General features: G+C 36.8%; 1 protein-coding gene across 1 annotated transcript in view; it reads right to left on the reverse strand.

Annotated features, from left to right (window-relative positions):
- LOC149299046 (dedicator of cytokinesis protein 1-like) overlaps positions 1–19,304 on the reverse strand; it is a 156,718-nt gene that overhangs the window by 40,607 nt on the left and 96,807 nt on the right. The window contains exons 30-38 of the mRNA XM_089486839.1: positions 17,961–18,039; positions 16,150–16,250; positions 14,612–14,670; positions 9,068–9,216; positions 3,056–3,141; positions 2,703–2,859; positions 2,153–2,193; positions 1,708–1,798; positions 1,318–1,437 (exon numbers count right to left, since the gene is read on the reverse strand). Coding sequence (XP_089342965.1) covers positions 1,318–1,437; positions 1,708–1,798; positions 2,153–2,193; positions 2,703–2,859; positions 3,056–3,141; positions 9,068–9,216; positions 14,612–14,670; positions 16,150–16,250; positions 17,961–18,039 — 883 coding nt within the window. The remainder of the gene's footprint in view (positions 1–1,317; positions 1,438–1,707; positions 1,799–2,152; positions 2,194–2,702; positions 2,860–3,055; positions 3,142–9,067; positions 9,217–14,611; positions 14,671–16,149; positions 16,251–17,960; positions 18,040–19,304) is intronic.

The raw sequence follows: 19,304 nt of genomic DNA on the forward strand, positions 1-19,304 counted from the left end.
TTTTATTTTTCACCAAAGAGTTAAAGATTCTGGGAAAAATATATAATTTTTTTCTGGTCCAGTACAGACAGCAAGTACACAGCAGCTTAGTCATTTTCTATAAAGTACTCGGATTAAAGGGCTTTATTAAAATTACTTTGCTTCTGCAAAAGACAATAAAATAAATGAATATATTGCAGATCCGGCAGTAAAGGTTAGGCTACAGTGATGAAACTTAAACATAAAAGATATGAAAGCAAAACCCCCAAGAAGAAAAAATATGGCTTTATTTCCAAGCAAAATAAAAAAGAAAATTAATATTGGTGCAACAGAAAAGAAAGTGAGAAGTAGAGCAGTATAACATTACTTGTATAGGCTTTCATGCTCATAAAAGTAAATATTTTATGGTCTTCCTTGCAGTGTTTATATGTAATAGTTTACTACCTTTGCGAGAGATTATTGACAGTGGTTTCCTATACAAATCACAGTAACCTTGCAGCTGAAAATAATACTGTAGTTATTATGGCCATGGGAGGGCTAGTAGGCACAGCAGGGGGAAAACTGCCCCCGGGGCTGCTCTAATTTAAACACCTGTGGCCACTACCTGCAGCCATGAAGGCTGAAACGTATGTCTTCAACAAACCATGTCTTCTACTTTAATGGAGTGACGTTGCTATGTTAGTCTATATTTTTATTTAGTAGTTTAGTTAAAATGAAGAAAATAAAGTCCCACTGATGCATGATGGAAGGGAGCAAAGCATTTCCATTCAAATTATATTCGAGTATAATATGTGATACACTTAAATCTTTAAAAAGGAAAAAGTTTCTACTGAAACGTGTTAAATATTTATCTAGGTTATGAACTTATCTTACTTCTTTGGTACAGAAAAAAATGATTACATTTAAATTTTAAATTAGTAGAACATTATTACTTTTGTCGCATTTTTCCAACATCCAGTTATCATGCTATTCAGGATAATTATCTTTCATCAGAAACTTAAGTCTATGTTGTGAAATCAGAAACCCAGCTCTGTAGCATTTTTATCCAATAAAGATGAAAATAGGAAAAACCTCAGTTTACATATAGCCAACATGATAAAATCAGTTACATTTAATTAATTACTGTCTCCCAAAATGAATGCATTAATAACATTAAAACTGACAATAACATGAGTGAGTTTTTATTGAAACCTATGTTTCAATCTTTCTTTGTGCACCAGAAACACCTTTTTATGCAAAACACCCAATATATAATAGCAACACGAAGACCTACTACAGAGTAGAATGCAAGTACTGAAATAAAAGTGAAAGGAGTTTTTGGAAGCAATTTTTTATTACCTTGCCTTTGTCAAAGTAATGGATAATTTCTTGATACAGTTGTTCTTTCAGTTGCCCTTGTGTTGTCGCTTGGTAACCGTCCCGTTGAGTAAGATGTGCTGCGCATGCTTCCTCTGACCACTACACAGAGAATAAAGCAGGCAAACACATTAATAATCAGAGGTATTCACGAGGATGCTACTCATAACTACTTAATGACTTGGGTAACGTGAATATTTGTGGATGGATCAACGTGATCTTACAGCATTAACTATGTGGGGCCATATCAGCACTCCCTACATGGTGGCGAATTGGAATATGTCATCTCAAAGCAACGTAATGCCTACAGAACAAAAGCAAGCAATAGTGAAATAACGATAACTTCTCAGTTCTTACGGCGCATATTGTTACCTTCAGAAGCTTGGCATGCAGAAGCAAAGTGTAGGCAGCCTCGGTATAGTTATCACATTCCTTATGTAGATCGCAAAGTTTGTACAGGTACCTATAACAAAGAAACATATGTTAGCATTGAAATGTTTGAAATGGCGATTTATAAAAAATACGTTTAATTTACCTTTAATATCTTATTTTGTGCTTCAAAAGAGGAACCTACATCAGTTTCATGGTTGGTAGCAGAGCACTGCCACCAAGTATTGTCTGGAATCTAAGACAATACCAAGGGCTGATTAAGATTTAGATCTTTAAAGCAGGAAAAATGGGCAGACTAGATGGGTTGAATGGTCTTACAAAAGCCGATATTCGTTGTAATTATTCATGGAATGAGTGGTAGTTAACTGCTTACTGGAAAATTTGTTATTTAAATTTCCAGTTGCGTCTAATTACCGTGATTACATACCTTATGTACATTTCTTCTCTCTCAATCTCTTTGTAAAAATTCTGCAGAGGAAAAAAAAGAAAAGGAAATTGCTGGATTTTTTTATTTTCTATATTCTATCACATAGCAGTTGACACAAAAAAAGTACATTAATATTTATGGACATATTTAATGTAAATGCAAAAATCTTTACGCTCGCCTTAGGTTTTGTTCGTTTCAAAGTGGAACCAGGAAGATAAAGTTTACTTTAAGTAATTATAATACTTAGTCCTTGACCTTTGCAAATGTGATGCAATTACCTACAGAGAAGTGCTTATGAAATACATCCATTTATTTAAATCTGTTTAAGTGGTACTATTTTCTTATCTAAATGTCCAATTTAAATATCTTGACAAAAATGATTATCACTTGAGGGCGTGAAGGGTGCTATTTTAGAACTCTGAAAAGTGTCAGTAAAATATCAGTAATATTTTAAATATATATATATATATATTAAAGACAAATTCTCCCAAATTGTTTGCAGTAAATATTTTCTAATATTTTAGGATGTTAAAGACTATAGGTCACCAACCAGGACATTCACAGTGCAGCTCATGCGATTCTCTTTGTTTTCGTCATGCATGATAGTTCTGTAATCAAGCAGGCGCTCCATAAGTCGGACGACAAGGTTGACAAAGTTTTCGCCGCTCTTTGCCAAGTACTTGTGCTTTCTGCAGTGCTCCAAAAGTCTAAATAAATAAAAAGCAAAAGGCTGGTTACAAACCAACTCAGCAAGAAAAAAAAGTCCCGATTAAGTTGTTATTTTAATCTTTAGCTTCATTAGCACATTTTAATTATAACAGAGCTGCAAAGTTCACTGCTTTCTCATTATTGTATTCTCTGCCTATACTTAGATATAAATCCTCACAGTTAATCAACACTTACATTTTCTCAAATAACACTTTGTACTGTTCGTCTCCTCTCCCTCCTTCCACCTCGTGGTCCAACTTGGTGATGATCTCATTCTCAAACTGAAATAAATTGAGGCCAGAAATAATCAAGTCCAGTTCATGAAACTTCACAGTATCTGATTCCATAAGACATTCTTGATACAATTGGCCTGTATATGGCATGAAATGACGGACTAAAAATCATCTTGCTGTCAACCAAAGTTCAACCATTAATAGACTTAACCCCACCAAAACAGAAAACAAAAATGAAACATAGTTGTTTTAGGTGGGTGCGACTCGAGGTGAAGAAGGAAATCAGAGGTTTTTTAGGACATTATATGTGACCTCACGACTGATTGATTCCTATTTATGTAATTATGATATTTATTTATCTTCTAATGTACATTTTTAGGGTGCTGTCGACTCCATACATTGAGAACCCCAGATATGATTATTTACAATCACAATGGTGATAAAACCACTTTTCAAACCAAAGCATCAGAATGCATTTTATAGATAGCGCCTAATGTAGTAAAATAATCAATCTGTGCAATCTTATCAGACTGAGGAGGTTAAAAAGCATGGTTGGCCATAATTTAAGATCATTGATGAATAACACCCTGTTTCCCTTACATCATAACATGAAGCTCAGTGTGTGCCTGAACCGGATACTTCATTCTCAGATGCCAATGTCTCTAAAAATCAGCCATTTATTAAGGGCCAAAAATACTTAGATGCGGTTCCTTCAACGTGTGACGCTTTCATTCACAATTTTAATTACACTGCCAATTAAAATGTTTCCACTGCGAGGTAATTTCATCTTTTTCTTGATATCAAGTAAAAAATAACTAAAAAAACCCAAAACATTTAATTTAGATTTACCGCAAAATTTTTGATGATGGCATTTCACTGGAAAACACACACATTTAGGTTTCAGCAAAGGACACCATTTTTATGTCAGGGTTTAGGCTGGAACAGGAGGGCCAGGATAAAGTGCCAACATTCTACAGATCATGCCCAGACTCTGAGGACTTAACATATTTCTATAGAAAAAGTCGGCATAATCTGTCCCATGTTCTGTTGCCATCATCATATCTACCCAATTTCAGAGAATTGTTTTTTAAAAATTACCAAATTATTTGGTATAATTCAACAAATAAGTCCCATTGTATAAAACATGCAAACCACCATTATTACTAAAGGCCAGTTTCTATGGCTACCACAATACCACAATAGCCAAGGTCACTGGCCAAGCTTACATATACTGCAAGTCATTCAAAAACTGACTGACGTGTTTTGGCTTTTGACTTTGCGGTTTCCAGACAATTAACATAATCAAAAGAACAGAAAAGAGGAAGACGGTTTTAATCAAAAATCACTATGATTATCTCATCCTATAATGACAATGTTATCAGGCAAACCTTTTTATAGGGTTTTGTAGCTGATTAATCTATTAAACCAAATACTAATAAATGTCTGCCCCCCAAAAAAAATTTAATGGAAACAGAAATTAGCATTCATTTAAATAATTGTCAGCAACGGAAAGAGTTGGGTGAGATTATGCAGTCTGACCTTTCAGTTTTGTGATTGTGCAGATTGGATATTATATACATAGTAACATACAATTTGATGGCAGATAAGAACTTTTCAGCCTATCTAGTCTGCCTTTTCTTGTTTTACTGCCTTTAAAGACCCAGGCCTTAATCCCTGGACTCACCTTAGATTCAGAATAGCCGTGCAAGTTTAAATTACTCCATGCTAACCCCTACCACTTCTTCCAGGATGCTGTTCTATTTACCTACCATGCTGTCAATAAAGTAAAACATCCTCACATTACATCTAAGTCTCTGACCCTCTAGTTTTAGATGATGCCATCATGTACGAACACTTTTCTTCCTCTGAAATAAGCTTTCATCCTGTATTTTGTTAAATCCCTTTAAGTATTTGAATGTTTCTATCTCATTTTCTCTTTCGTCTCTCCTCCTCCATATTGAGATCCCATTACTCTTAATTTTCCATTCTGAAAACCATTCACCATCTTATTAGCCCTCCTCTGAATTCTTTCTATACCATCAACATCCTTCTGGAAATGGGATGCCTAGAACTCTACCCATTACTCTAGGTGAGGTCCGACCAGTGATCTGTAACCGAGTCATAAAAGCCATCCATTTGTACAAACAGGTAGCAGAGACACCTGGTCCTGGTTAGATTAAGGCACATTTTCATAACTGTATTTTATTGTTAATGCTAACTTTGAGAAGCGTTCTTTTAGATTGTTTGGGGCTAAAGGAGTCTTAAATGAATGGATCAGTAGTAGGACAAAGTGGACTTTTGTAGGCTAGACAGCAATGGTGGCCCCCTGCAGATAAAGAACGTTTATCGGAACAACATGATGTAAAACCAGGTTCTCTTTAATGCCAACGTCCATTACTGTATAGAGGATTGCATTTACTGTTAAAACAACAATATTAATTTCTCCATGGGATCTCATTTTACCACATCTTCAGGATATTGCCATTTTTAAATGTAACGTATCTGTCATCCAGAACGACATATAAAGTATAGAAGTTTTCTATTTATTGGATTGTAAACACAATTTCCAAAAAGCCATGGCTTCTGGAGTAAATGCCTTTAGTTACAGTAGCCCATCCCTAGAGAAGAAAATATCCGAGATTGAAACGATGAGATTTTGCATGCTTTGTACTTTCATGAAAATTACATAATACATTGGATACAGTAATGCCATTGCCTGCAGCAAGTCCCAAATTATTGTTGCTGTAAATCTTAGAACTTACAAGTGCCTTGGGATTCAAGCTACAGCATAATTCCCTCGCCTTGAATGTCTCAGTCCATTAAGGTCTATGTTCAATTAAATCTTAATGAGTTCAGTTCTAGTTGCTTAAATGCTCTCTGCACCAATAATTATTAAGCCCTTGCACTTTACTCACCTGCATTGTGATGCATAAATGTCTTGAGTATTATCTACCTTACAGTGAGATTCAGGATATTTGTTTCTGGTGTATATTAAAACAGCAATTATATTGTTATTGGAGGATATCCAACGAGCCAGGAGGCTGTATAATAGTATAGTATACACATAGCACCCTTAGCAGGCAAAGGACTGTTGTATCCACTGGTTCAACAACACTGTTGGTTTGGCACCCAAACCCATCTGTGGATCCTCGCTCTCATCTATTTTCTAGGAGTTAACAATATTTGCTGTCTACAGTTCTAAAAGATATTGGGGTCTAATCACCAAAAGCGGGTGTATTTTAGCTCCTTGGACTTCACAATATATTATGAAGGTCCATTCCAATAAGTGTCTGTTGCAGAGCTTGGATGGCCCTGTATAATGTATCAATCAGCAATATTTCTCGTCTATTAAGTTATACATAATGCAGAGTAGACTCTCTTGCTGGAGAAACCTGTTGATTTTGGCCCTACATATTGGACAGCGAGTCAAAACCACAATTCCCCAGCAAAGTGCTCTTTTAGTGAATAGATCCTATTGTGTTTGAGACACCAGAAAATTTGCTTATGAATAAAATTGTAAGTGAAATACATAAAAAGTCTCCGGAAGGCACCGCTAAAACAAAAAGCGCTTCTTCACTTTGTGCATTTAAAGGGATCTGGAATTCTTAATATTACAAAAATGATAATGCTAAATTCACCCAAACATTATTATATAGATACAGATAGCCCATTATTTCTTTTGCTTGATTGTACATTGTATTTTTTTTTTTATGTAACATTTAATGGTATTTACAATAAACTTTCTTTTTTGTTTTACTGCTGCATACTCAGACTATAGCTGGCATTTAAATATTAAAATGTGACCTTCAACAATTTGTCGTTGCCTACAGCTTTGACTATACCATCAGGGCCTATTATTTATTTAGGGTAACTTAAAACAACTGTACACATAAGATAGCAGATTATTAAAAAGTTATGTTTTATATTGTTGTTGGTGATGTTCAAACAAATCAACACACTCTTTCCTCAACTTGGTCAAATGCCATCATGACTTCAATGAACAGCCAATTTGTCGCTGTACTAACGCTTTGGTGGATAGACAGAACTGTAAGAAATGGATAGGACTCTATAAGCTCTGAGCATTTACTTCAAAATCTGCTTGCAAAATAGCAAAATTGGCTTTATAATGAACACTTAAATCGTAAAGGGGCGCTCCAGCCATGATGGGCAGTTTAATGCATACCCAAGTGTCCTTTTCTAATTATAATTTTCTCCTCCTTGCAAATGCATTCAGCAGAATGCCTGCCATATGCATCTGACTCCATCCCTGCCCAAAGCTCTTAGTCAAGAAGGAGATGTGGTCAGTCAAACGCATCTCGTGGTTGCCGCTGCACACACATAAACTCACCACTAGCCATCTCCAGTGCTGGCTTGTGCGAGAGTTCCAGGGGGCCTTATGATAACCCCCCGCACACACGCTTCTATTAAATAGTATGGGAATGCTTACTGCAAAAAAAGAAATCTGACTGCGGAGGTACACAGCAGTTTTATTTTACTATGTACAAATTAAAGTCCTGACTGCTTTAATGCACGTTCATGTTTGGTGAGGTTGTTTGAGGCGATAGACTGTCTCTTTAAACTGTCTCCTTCTGTATACAGTGCTATCACTTTGGTGCCCCTGATGAGTCTACCTAGAAGCTCAACAATTAGCAATACAGTCAATAATTTTTAAATAAAATAAAAAATAAAGACTGGTTTGGCACAAAAACTAATAGAATTCTCTGCTTATTCACACACGCTGACCTGCCGAGACTCATTACAAGGGTGTGGGTGTGAACAGAAGATCAGTAAGATGTCACTGTATTTCTCAGATAAAATGCACTTTACAGAAATATATATATTTTTTTTTACTCATCGGAACCTAGCGTTTTATTGAGTTTTCATTTAATGCAGTTCCTGGTGTTGTGCTCATATTAAATTAACAAGGTTTGTCCATAACTATGATTTAAAATATGTGCTTTATACACAGAGTAGTTACTTCTATTAAATAAAAAATATCTTTAAATTTGATCTGTCACCTACATAGCTTTGGGCATCATTAAAATCATTTATGAAAACTAGCTTTAGTGTGTCTGTGTAGCCGTTATGAAATTATTTGTTGTACAGGTACTATGATTTTAATTACACAATAGCTAAACCGTTAGGAAACAAATTAACAAATTGAAAATGCTTGCTTTCAGATGGTAACAGATACTTTTTTAATATAAAAAAAAAACATGGATGGCAAAGTAAAATATTCACAACTAAATTCCCTACACTATTACAGAGTATTAGAGTATTGCACCAGAGAAGTGTACCGTAGCCTGCGTTTAAGAGAATCTGGCCATGGCATTAGCCAACCTGGAGCACGATCCAGCCCAAAATGCCAAACTTATGTATGAGCTGGAGTCACCTTCCAAATGGTCCTAGTGCTTGTCCGTCTGGGACCCCCCCCCCAAAAAAAAAAAAAAAAAAAAAAAAAAAAAGAATGGAAGGAGGCATTTTTGGTAGCTGGGGGAAATTTAAAATAATAAAATTATTTGAGTTGACCTCTTAAGTAATGCAAGTGATGAAAATAATAATTATACATAAACAAAGTAACACAATATGTATGATGACAAGTTTGCTACATTGTAGACACAGAACTTTATGATGAATCTGGTTCTCCTCTCCCACAGCCTCTGGGGGCCCCTAAGCAGCAGTTTAATCCCTGTATATGATAGCATCACCAGCTTGGTCCTTGCTTGTGCTCCTGCCATCCTCAAACTAATACACAAGAGTGTCTTCATGCTAGATACACCCAATGCCATATCTTTTCCATTTATGATCACGTCCTACCTTTTTTTGAGCATGTTCAAGGGAACGCGGCAACATTATTTAAGCAAAAACAAGAATGGGAATGCTTATAGTCTTTATTGCATATGGAAAATAACCATGGAGACCCCCCAAAAAAATCAAAAAGCTTTTTACCATTTTATCATTAAAACAAACTTACCATTTGGAAACTTCTTGTTGAATGGAACTCACACTGCATCATGTCAAAGAAGATAGGAATTGTTGCTTTTCGAAGCTCTGTTTCAGGGATCAAGGTCATCTCCAAAATTGGGCCAACCATTTCGGGAATGAATTTGATTTTGTGTTGCCCTTAAAAGGAAAATATTACCATAGTTTAGACAAACTAAAAAGCCATAAAAATGTAAAAAATGCTGATATCTTGTTTTCTTATTGGCTTGAGATTGCATGGAATGTCCTTATTTAAGTCGATAACCTTCAGAAAGCGAACAGCATTATTATAATTTAAACATCTATAAGTACAATTACCAGAAAACTGTTCAAGAGGGAATAAAAGGAGCACTTGAAAGGACTTCAAAAACCAGACACGTTTACTTGCATACACTTTAAACATTTGTTGGAATTAAATCAGACAGAGGGTAAGAGAGAGCTCACGGCGAGTCTGCCTCTACTCTATGTAACGTCAGATGATCCAAGCAGAATAAAACACCGTGCTGACTTCCAAACCAAGGCAAAATGTTATTAAAGAAAACAGTGTAGAAAGATTACTACATAATGCAAAATCAGAATTATCACTGATCACTGCAATCTGCATGTGCTGCGAGTCATTTAATAAAGGAAGACACATCCCCAAAATTTGTGATGTGTATTCATTGTGAACATTGGGAAGAACAGTCTCCCTTTGATACCCAGATTCTCTCACGATGTTCCTCTTTTCTAGAAGGATTAGTGGACAATTAGTGCACAAAAAGCAGAAATTCTGTTTATAAATTAACCAGAACACTCCCTGGGGGAGTGGCTTCATAAGGAGGCAGGGTTAGGAGCTAGTGCCAAATGGGGGGAGTGGCTTTGTAAGGAGGCAGGGTTAGGAGCTAGTGCCCAATGGGGGAGTGGCTTCATGAGGAGGCAGGGTTACGAGCTAGTGCCAGATGAGGAAGTGGGTGAGGAGTAGGAACAGGAGTGGGCACGGTCAAAAGCCTCTCCTCTGGCCAGAGAAGAAAGAAAGTGACCCAGAGACCCAGGGAAGCAACACTTCACCCGGAGACTCCAGGTCAACGGGATTCATGTAAAAAAAAAATCATAAACTGGGAGGCAATGTCAGGAAAGGTGAGCTACTTGCCTTCATTATACAACACACTTTATCCACATGTCATCTGGGAACACCAAAGCTGTATTTTAGTGAATAGCATTAACCCAAAACTAAGACAGCAATAGAGAAAACAAATTCTGATCAAATGCCATTCTATTGGAGAAATAGTTAAAAATAAATATCACAGCTTTTCTGCTAAGAGAGTGACCCTGAAAATGTTTAACGGCTTGCAGTGTATACTTGAAGGAGCTATAACCCAGACCCCACTATTTGCTCAGCGCTGTTATTTTCATGCTTGTCTATGACAGTTTTCATGTATTATGTCTGAAAAAATGTCAAAGTCAGTGATTCATAAAACAAATGTTTCTGACACTGAGTTATTTGTCAAATACAGCATCAATGTCAAAGTTTCCACTTAAGATTAATAGTTCTTAGTACAAAGATATTAAGGACAAAGTAAACTTTTTAAAATCAGCATAATTATGTCTGTATATGCAAATTAAATTGTCATGTGGTAGTGGAATATTGAGTATAGATTTCAGCACATAGGGTTATCTACCCTTATGTAAATAATTACTGTAACTGTACAGTAATAATTACAATTATTTTTTGAGAAGCACATGGCAGGCATTTTAATACAAATCAGGGGAACGATAATGTCTATCACAGTGATCAAGTTGAATTTTTTTTTCTTTTTGTATTATCAATGAACGAGAAAAAAACAAAAGTAAGATATCCTACTACAATTATAAAGTGAAAAGCCTTGCATTAAAGTCCAGGTTTTACTTATGGACGGCTATAAAGTCCTCAAAACCCTCCGCAGAAATAAAGATCAAAGAACAGCTGTGGGACAGCTAAGTAAAAATTACGGTCTCTACCTCACCAGCAAAATAATATATTCTCTGGACCTAGGGAATTCAAGTGTTGAAACCTCCTATAAAAATAGACAAAATTGATGATTCAATGTCATTTGGAGGATATAGCCTTAAAATTATAATTCTGAAGGACATACTAATCAGCTTTATTTTTACTATGGAGAAAATTGTATATCTGTAATGATTATTATGGGCAGCATACTTTATGCCGGATGCCACGTAAAAACCATAGAGAGTTCTCTGGTGTATCTGGAATTTCCCGTTGAACAGCAAAATCCAACGTTCCAAGTGTCCAAACCAGGGCATCATCCTTTGAGATGGGGCAGGGGTAAGGTGTTAAGAGGCAAGGCAGAGGTAAGGTCAGGGGAACACAAGCCCTTCGTACTTGTCTAGCCACCCTGCAATGCTCATCTGAAATTAGATACAAGGTGGCAACATGGGAGTTGTGACTATGGTAAGTGAAGTGCTGCAAATGCAATCAATGTCACAGCTTGCTGTGCCACAAAAAATGGGATAGTTGACGGGTATGAAAATGTTGTATGTTACAAGACGTAGAAGCCGAGAGGAAAGAAACATAGCAAGCATAATTGTGGATGTTGTGCTAAATAAATACACCATTTTAAAGCAAAGGGGGACTTTCTGTGGGATTTTGTTTGCTGTATCAGTAGAAACCAACGTTTTACAAAGGACTTCGGTAGTGGCATGGAAGGAAGGCAGGCAGGGCTTTGGTCAAAGGGGATGGTGCGTGTATAGGGTGGGAGTAGTTACTTTTGAGCCACTTCTGTTGGCTTTAACATAACCATAGTGGCCCAAGCACATGTTCAATGAGAAATCTGTCCCTTACAGCTTTTTTTTTATTATTATAAAATAGCAAGTAAAACATTAAGAATATACTTTAAAATCTGCACAAGACGCAAATTCATTTTAGTAATATTTTTACATAATATCTGAAATTTATTTAGGTGGAAAAATAGATCAGTGTTGTTCTGCATACGTTTATCTCGTCGGCAAAAATACTTCTGTAGGATGATTGCAAAGACATTTATGGACGAGAACCCTTCAAGTAAAATACTTGACATTCAACCAGGTGCTCATTGTTTTATATAAGTTTCAAGTTTTTGATGTGTGATGTATAAATTATCTTTCTGCACCAGAATAGTATTTTTATTTTTTGAGTACTCTCAAAATAAGTGAATAAAATAACCGGTACTTTGGATGCTTGAAGCAAAAAAGTTGCAAAATGATATTCTGACTAAGGCTCATTCTTTAGTGTCACATGTAAATGTAAGGGGTCGATAATTAAGGTAAAAATGGACAGTGATCATAATAGATCATGTGCAAATAACACATTTAATGGTACACTCCCACTGTTGGTCCTTCCAAACTTTCCATTATGATGGTGATCAACATGGAATTGAGTATGAAAGACTACTCGAACGTCAGTTCCAATTGTCCCCCCCCTGCTCAATGTAATCTTGTGATGACACATATGCCAAAGTTTATTCACTTAACATACTACAAAGTACAATTAGTCTAACTTGAAGAGAAACTATGGGTGTGATGGTAGCCGTCTGAGACTTGTGGGCATACAAGGGCTAATGTGTATTTTGTATTTTCAAACTGAAGTTCCTTTCTTGTATAATCCCGTTATGTTTATTGGTGCTGCTTCCTGTCTGCACTGCCATTATCTTGGTTTGATGGTATTGATCCTTTGTTGTGGTGTGAACTATTGTATTAATTAAATGCCCGAGTTAATTTCCTTATGTTAACTTTCCTTTTGTATACAAAGTACTTGGTTGTTTGTAATGTTTTACCCACCCCTTGTTTTCCTATATAACCTTGTATGCCTTGCAATAAACAGAGAAGTCTTCCCCCAGAGTTTGGTGTGCGTCCCTTTCTTGGGAGGGTTGCGGCAGAGTCTTCGGATCTGTCGCATTGAGCTTAACACTTGGCAGCCTCTGTAAAGGCTGTACTTGGAGGCAGAGGGGTCAATACATGCCTTCCTATCCAGTGGTTAAAGGACTCGATGCCTACCCCAGCTCAGGTCAAACCTGCTACCGTCTACTGACCCTTCAGCCTCGCTCCAGAAGTTTCCCCTAATGAGACCAGCATCCTGGGGGAGATATAGTCACCGACTTGACCCCGGTCTCAGCAACGCTCCTTTCTGGACGATACATCCTGGGGGGGAGGCTGCTCCAGGTATCCGTATCGTCACATTGGGGTTTTTCATCTTCTGGATCCTCTGGACACGACACTTTCTAAGTCACAAGGAAGCGCACTACAGACCTTTTGTAGTATTTTATGTTCAAGAAATAAAATATTTTGTTTCCTTTAAAGTTCCTTGGAAAGAAGCACGAATATTGCAATTTATTAATTATCCCAGAGTTTAAGGTTTGCTAGACTAAGGGGTTAGTGAAGAGAACAGCATTTACGCTTCTGCACATCGCTATAAGTGGAATCTTACGTAGTAAGCTGTGTAGCTGTCCTCAGATTTTTTTACTTTTCAATTTGTTTTCATAACTTCACATTTTACTCTTTGTCACTACAGTTACTGATCCATCACCAGCTGTCATCCTTTCACCCAACACTCATCTGCTGTTAATTTATTCTTCTATTTGTTTTTTTATTGACTCTTTTACTGTTTTATGACTGCTATAAGCATTTTATGATTGCATTCTTCTTGTCAGAGGTGAATCTGTTTTGAAGGCAATAAAGAGAACCGGGAGCAAAAAATCCATGCTACTTTCAGCAGAACTGGTGCCAGGGGCTGCTCCATCACTTCCGATGTTACAGCTCTGTAGCGGAAATCGTATAAGAACTTCACTGACCACTCCGTATATATTAATAGGTATGCCTTTGTGCATACTAGGGAGCTTAACATGTACAAAAAGTAATGACTGTATGACCATTAAATCACAGAATGCAACAACTGAGTGAAATGTGTTATTTTTATGCCATCCGAATTCTTACACAGGACCATTTGTTGCTTTAAAATCCCTGTTGTGCGTAGAACAGGATGGAAACTAAGGCACCTGCTAACCTCAACCCCAAAAAAACACCACCAGTGGAAGATCTGCATCAGTACCAGACAAGAATGATAAAATGAGCTTTGGCACTTTAAGGCCAGCGGCGATAAATTACATTTGTGCAGCCTTTTGCTTAAGTGAGCCCGACAACCACCATAGGTCTTGTCTGTGTGGAATACAATTGAAACAAAAACATTGTAATTCATAATCATATGTTAGTGGTCACTTAAAAGAGTGCACGAAATGTTGTAATCCCTTACTGTATTCGGGATAAAGATTTTAAAGCCGATAGAGACAAACGCACATGAAGCACAGCAATTATCACATAAGTTCACAGCCGTGTTTTCTAGTGTCACAAACACAATTTCAGTTTATCATTTACATGGAATGTTCAACAGAGTAAACAATTCTATTAGGTAGCTGCCAGCATCCAATGCACTCAGAATACACATTTTTGTTCTTCTGGAGAAAAAAAAAAAAAAGTAGACTTAAAACAAATGGTAAAAACGGTTTCTTCGATGTGATAAGAAACTCACCTAGATTATACCACATGTCTCTGATTTCAAAGCCGATTTGTCTTCTCATATCACCATACCTGAAAAATACAAACTTGTTTTAATGTTTTATTCATTAATTAATAAAAGTCAATAGATGTATGCATTACATTGGCACAGGGATTTGCTGGGGTTGCAAAATCTTGTAACAGATGGTGAAGTGTTGGACCAAATCTTGTCTTGAATCTAGAATGATGCAAAAGGTAAGAAGAAAGGCAGAAGAAAATGTCTTGGACAGGTCAGACATGCAGCTCCTTTGAGGTCAATATCAGGAGCACCCACCATAACCAAGGAAGGTAGCTGTTATTGCCCTGTCATGTCTAGTGATTCGGAAATTAGAATTAGAGTCCCAAGCCCATAAAGGAATAGTCTACTCCAACAAAATTGTATCTCCTTTTGTTTTAATCCATATTATGTCCCTTTTGCATGGACTTCAATGAATGCTAGTGCATTAGTATGTAAACATGCCTATGCTGATTAGTATGCTACCAAAACAGTCCTGTTGAGATAGCATACATGTAATTGGCTGCTGCTACATCCAATGATTTCGATGAAAGGTCAGCTCCCTCTGTTCACAATGGGAGTTCTACTGAGCATGTGCAAGAAGAATACAGCGATATGCTCTCTTCTTTCAGGAGAGGCAGCTGGGGGCAGAGTTAAAATTCCAATAACTATATATAATCAAGAAAATAACGCGGGAGTGATCCTTTAAGTCTTCCTTCTACTGGGTGCAAACACTTCAGACAGACTAATTGATCAACATCAGATCATTAAAACTTAAAGATTTACCTAAAACAACTAGTTTAGAGCTTGAAAATCCTCATGGGTTGTCAAGGTAAGCTACAGTCACAGAAGGTCTCAAGGCACCAGATCAGAAACCAAATGGATTAGCATGTCTTTCATGCTTCAAGAAACCACTTCACTCCCTTCATCTAGTACGACTTGGATAATGAAGCATGCGAAAAGAAAGGGGGGATAAAACCACAATCCACTTGTCATATAACCCTTTAAATGATGCGTGCATTCCACCATTGAATCTCGAAAGGAGAGCATTATATACACTAAACATGTACAGTATTGCTCCAATTTGAAAGAAAACAAAACAAAACAACAAAAAACAAACAAACCCACAAACCTCCAAAATAACCAATAAGGGATTTTTATCATCATTAGTTTTTTTAGCATGCCTAAACACGTTTAGAAGCTGTGACAATACAGAGGTTATGAGAACAGTAATAAAATGTTTAGGTAAAGAACTAGGTATAGAAGAGATGTTTTCTTCTCATTAGGAATACAAATATAACAATTTATGTTTCCCCACTGAAAAGGATTATGTTAACTGCCACATTCTATGAGAATTTCCTGTGGCATAGTTGTGGCTACAAGAAATGTACAGTTAAAGGAAAGTAACGGGAGATATGTGATTCAAGCTTGGGCATGGCAAGTGCTTGGACTTGTTGATGAGGATGCTACTAGCCCTACCCCTCCAAAAAAAAAAAAAAAGATTAGACATGACTTACTTGTTAAGAATTTTAGTTCTTTTGGCACTTGAAAAATTCTCCAGTTGTAAGGATTCTTGAGTAAGAAAAGCCACAGCCAAGTGAAAGTAGTTATTCCACAACTAAAAGAAAAATATGAGGTCATTATCCAAAGGGGTTTCATTTGCCATAATATGAAATTCCCATTATTGGAAATAAAAATAGATGCATCAATCACCAACATCATAATATAACATGTATTGTTAATTCTTAATGATATCCTTAAACCGAATGACATCTGGGTGAAGACTGGAGTATGTGTTGTGCAGAATCTGTTGGTGCCAATAAATATATATTTGTAACATTAAAATTCAAATGTCTGACATTGCTATAAGAGACAAGTCATGTTAAAAACCTCCGAAAATACTATAGAATATTACATGTCTGGCCATATAAGAATTATAGTAATTGCAAATACCAACAGTAGTATGGGAGCCATTTAAATGTTGCTTCCTATGCAATACCTCATGATGGGCTAGGGAAACGAATTTCAATTCAATTTGTTGTTGCAAAACTAAATCCTGCCGCTGTCTGATTTGAATGTCTGAATCATTATTTAAACCACAAAATTATACATCTTGTATTTTCTAATTAATTATAAAAACTGTGCTGGACAATGTGCTACAGTGACAGTTAAAAGAACGGTTATAATTTCTCAGCATCTAGGCAGGATTGAGTATTATGTTTTATGTTGGCATCATGGAAACTTTCTGGCTACATTACGCTCAAAAGAACACGGTATTCTAAAGGCAGTGCGTCTTAAACTTTGAGCTTGCCAGAATTTTTTTTTATTAGTCAGCAGATCTGAGCAATATTCCCTTCACACTTATTCAGAACCTGAAGACACGGGGAGGCAGAGAAAAGCGGCGGAGTCGGAAAACCTGCAGCTGTAATCAAGATTAGGCTTTCAAGGGGGTCTTACAACTCACAGCCTGTTAACTACCCCACTTCCAAATTATCAAGTGGAATAATGTGAAAACACAGTGCCTGAGGGCACAGAGGGCAACAGATCCAAAGTTGCTATCTGTCTCATATTGGTTAGAACAGTGATAACAGGGGGGGCATGTCCCAATTCTTGGGTATCACTAGCAATGGTGCAGAGACAGCGCATGTTCAAAAGGAGAGGAGCCTTGAAAGGAGTGTGATGTAACACCATGCCTACATGTACCTTAGGAGCCTGAGGTGACATCACATTGCAACCCATGTAATTTGGCAAGTGACCCCATGCACTATTGGGCATTCAAATGAAGGGAAACTTAGCAAGCTGCAAGCAAGCACTACTGCGAAGTCATGCGAGAGAGCAGGACCTGCCTGACACGCGGATCTTACTGGTCACATCAGGCTACTGTCTAGGGGTTCCTGGTAAAGAGGAAAGCCCCGCCAATGGCCATAACACTACTACGTAGGCCTTTCATATTGTAAAGCGACAGTTCAACCATTCATTTTCTTGCCTAGGGCCCCATGGCCAGCTGTGTTTTTCCCACAGGAATGGAAAGTAGGAAAGCAAGCAAAGGATAGCATGTTTATGTGGCATTATAGAAAATAAAAAGCACTATTTCTAGTCTTAGTTGTAAGGCCGTTATAGTATTGCTTACAATACGCAAAATACTTAAAGTATTTGTCCTGAATATTTATGCTAAATACCCAATAAACTTTTTGAATATCACAATAACACTTTCTTTTACCGTAAAGACGTATCACATAGAGACACAGTATATTAAGAATGGTTTAGGGCCTGAACAATCAAGGCTTCTTTTGCCCGCAACAATCAAACAAGCCTTATCTCCTCTTACCTGTAGTTCAAAGTTGGCTTGATCAAGGAATTTTTGGTTTAGCATGTCAGCATACTGTTTGATTGCTCGTAAGAAGACTCTGGAAAAACCAAGGGAAAACTGTATAATTATAACATTTTAACATTTCAGTTCAGTATAAACCAGAAAGCACCTGAAATTTCCCACTCTATCGGCGGAAGTCAGTAGATCGTGCAGGTGTCATGCATATCAACCTACACATTTAAAACCAAAATCCAGATGGTACATGCATAATGCATGCAGGGATGCAAAATTAAAAAAAAAACAAAAACACAAGAAGAGGTTTTCTTTTAAAAATCATGCCGTAAAAAGTACAATGAATACCAATCAAAAAAAATGAAGACAACTATTTTTACCCAGATTTGCACACCTTTTAGATAGTTTTCACACGTATATATAAGTTAGAATTAGTGTATTGGAATATTTCACCGACATGGCTGTTTGGAACTTCATGAGTTCTACAAGTAAAGCCATATTCAAAACATGCAGAAGCAATTTACATAATCAGAATATTTTAGGAAGCATCCACTATAACTTTGTTATCAATTTAACATATGATTAATGTCAGTAATCAGACTTCACAAAGACTATCTGAGTTGAAATATTCCCCTCCTGCACTTAATGGCACAATAACGGCTCAAAATACTACACAAGACTCCGACGCTGCCAAACGTTGGTTACTCTGTCAGAACTGAGTCTAGTCTAAGTGAAAAGGGGCTTGGGTGCATATAAGGGTTAATATTAAAGCCCACCCTTTCATGCGCCACTAATACAGACTGTGTATGGGCCTAGTCCGGGTAGGGGACATGATATACCTCTAATGATGCCCCGAAAGCCTTTGTCTGATGGGTTGGCTAATTTAGTATGGCAAAGGTGTCTACAACCAGTAGAGTGCCAGCAATTTTCTGTTCCTGCCAACAAATAATCATGAAATAGAGACACAAATTCTATCTCTCGAGAGCCTACAATAAATGCCTTCATTTGCTTCTATTTCAAAATCACCAATGACCCTCTGCTACATTGAACATCATTATACTGTCGCTCTACCAATTATCAAACACCAGAAATATCATTTTTTTTTTAAACGACCGTGTATGTTTTTACAAAACAATATTAGGTATTTTATATACTCTTAGAGAAACAACGGAACCGGGTAAAACTAAACCAGACTAAAGATTTGATTTGGTTTTCAATGAGTATCGATGCGCCTCCAAAAAAAAATGAATTCCAGTAAAGTCTAATTAATGCCATTAGTCTAGAAACAAGTACGAGGGTACATGCCCTAGAAGTGACATTACACTGGTTTTATTTAATTGCGCATGACAA

Source organism: Sceloporus occidentalis, unplaced genomic scaffold, assembly GCF_023333645.1.
Source record: "Sceloporus occidentalis isolate IW3139 unplaced genomic scaffold, rSceOcc1.0.p SCAF_30, whole genome shotgun sequence".
NCBI classification, from domain to species: Eukaryota; Metazoa; Chordata; class Lepidosauria; order Squamata; family Phrynosomatidae; genus Sceloporus; species Sceloporus occidentalis.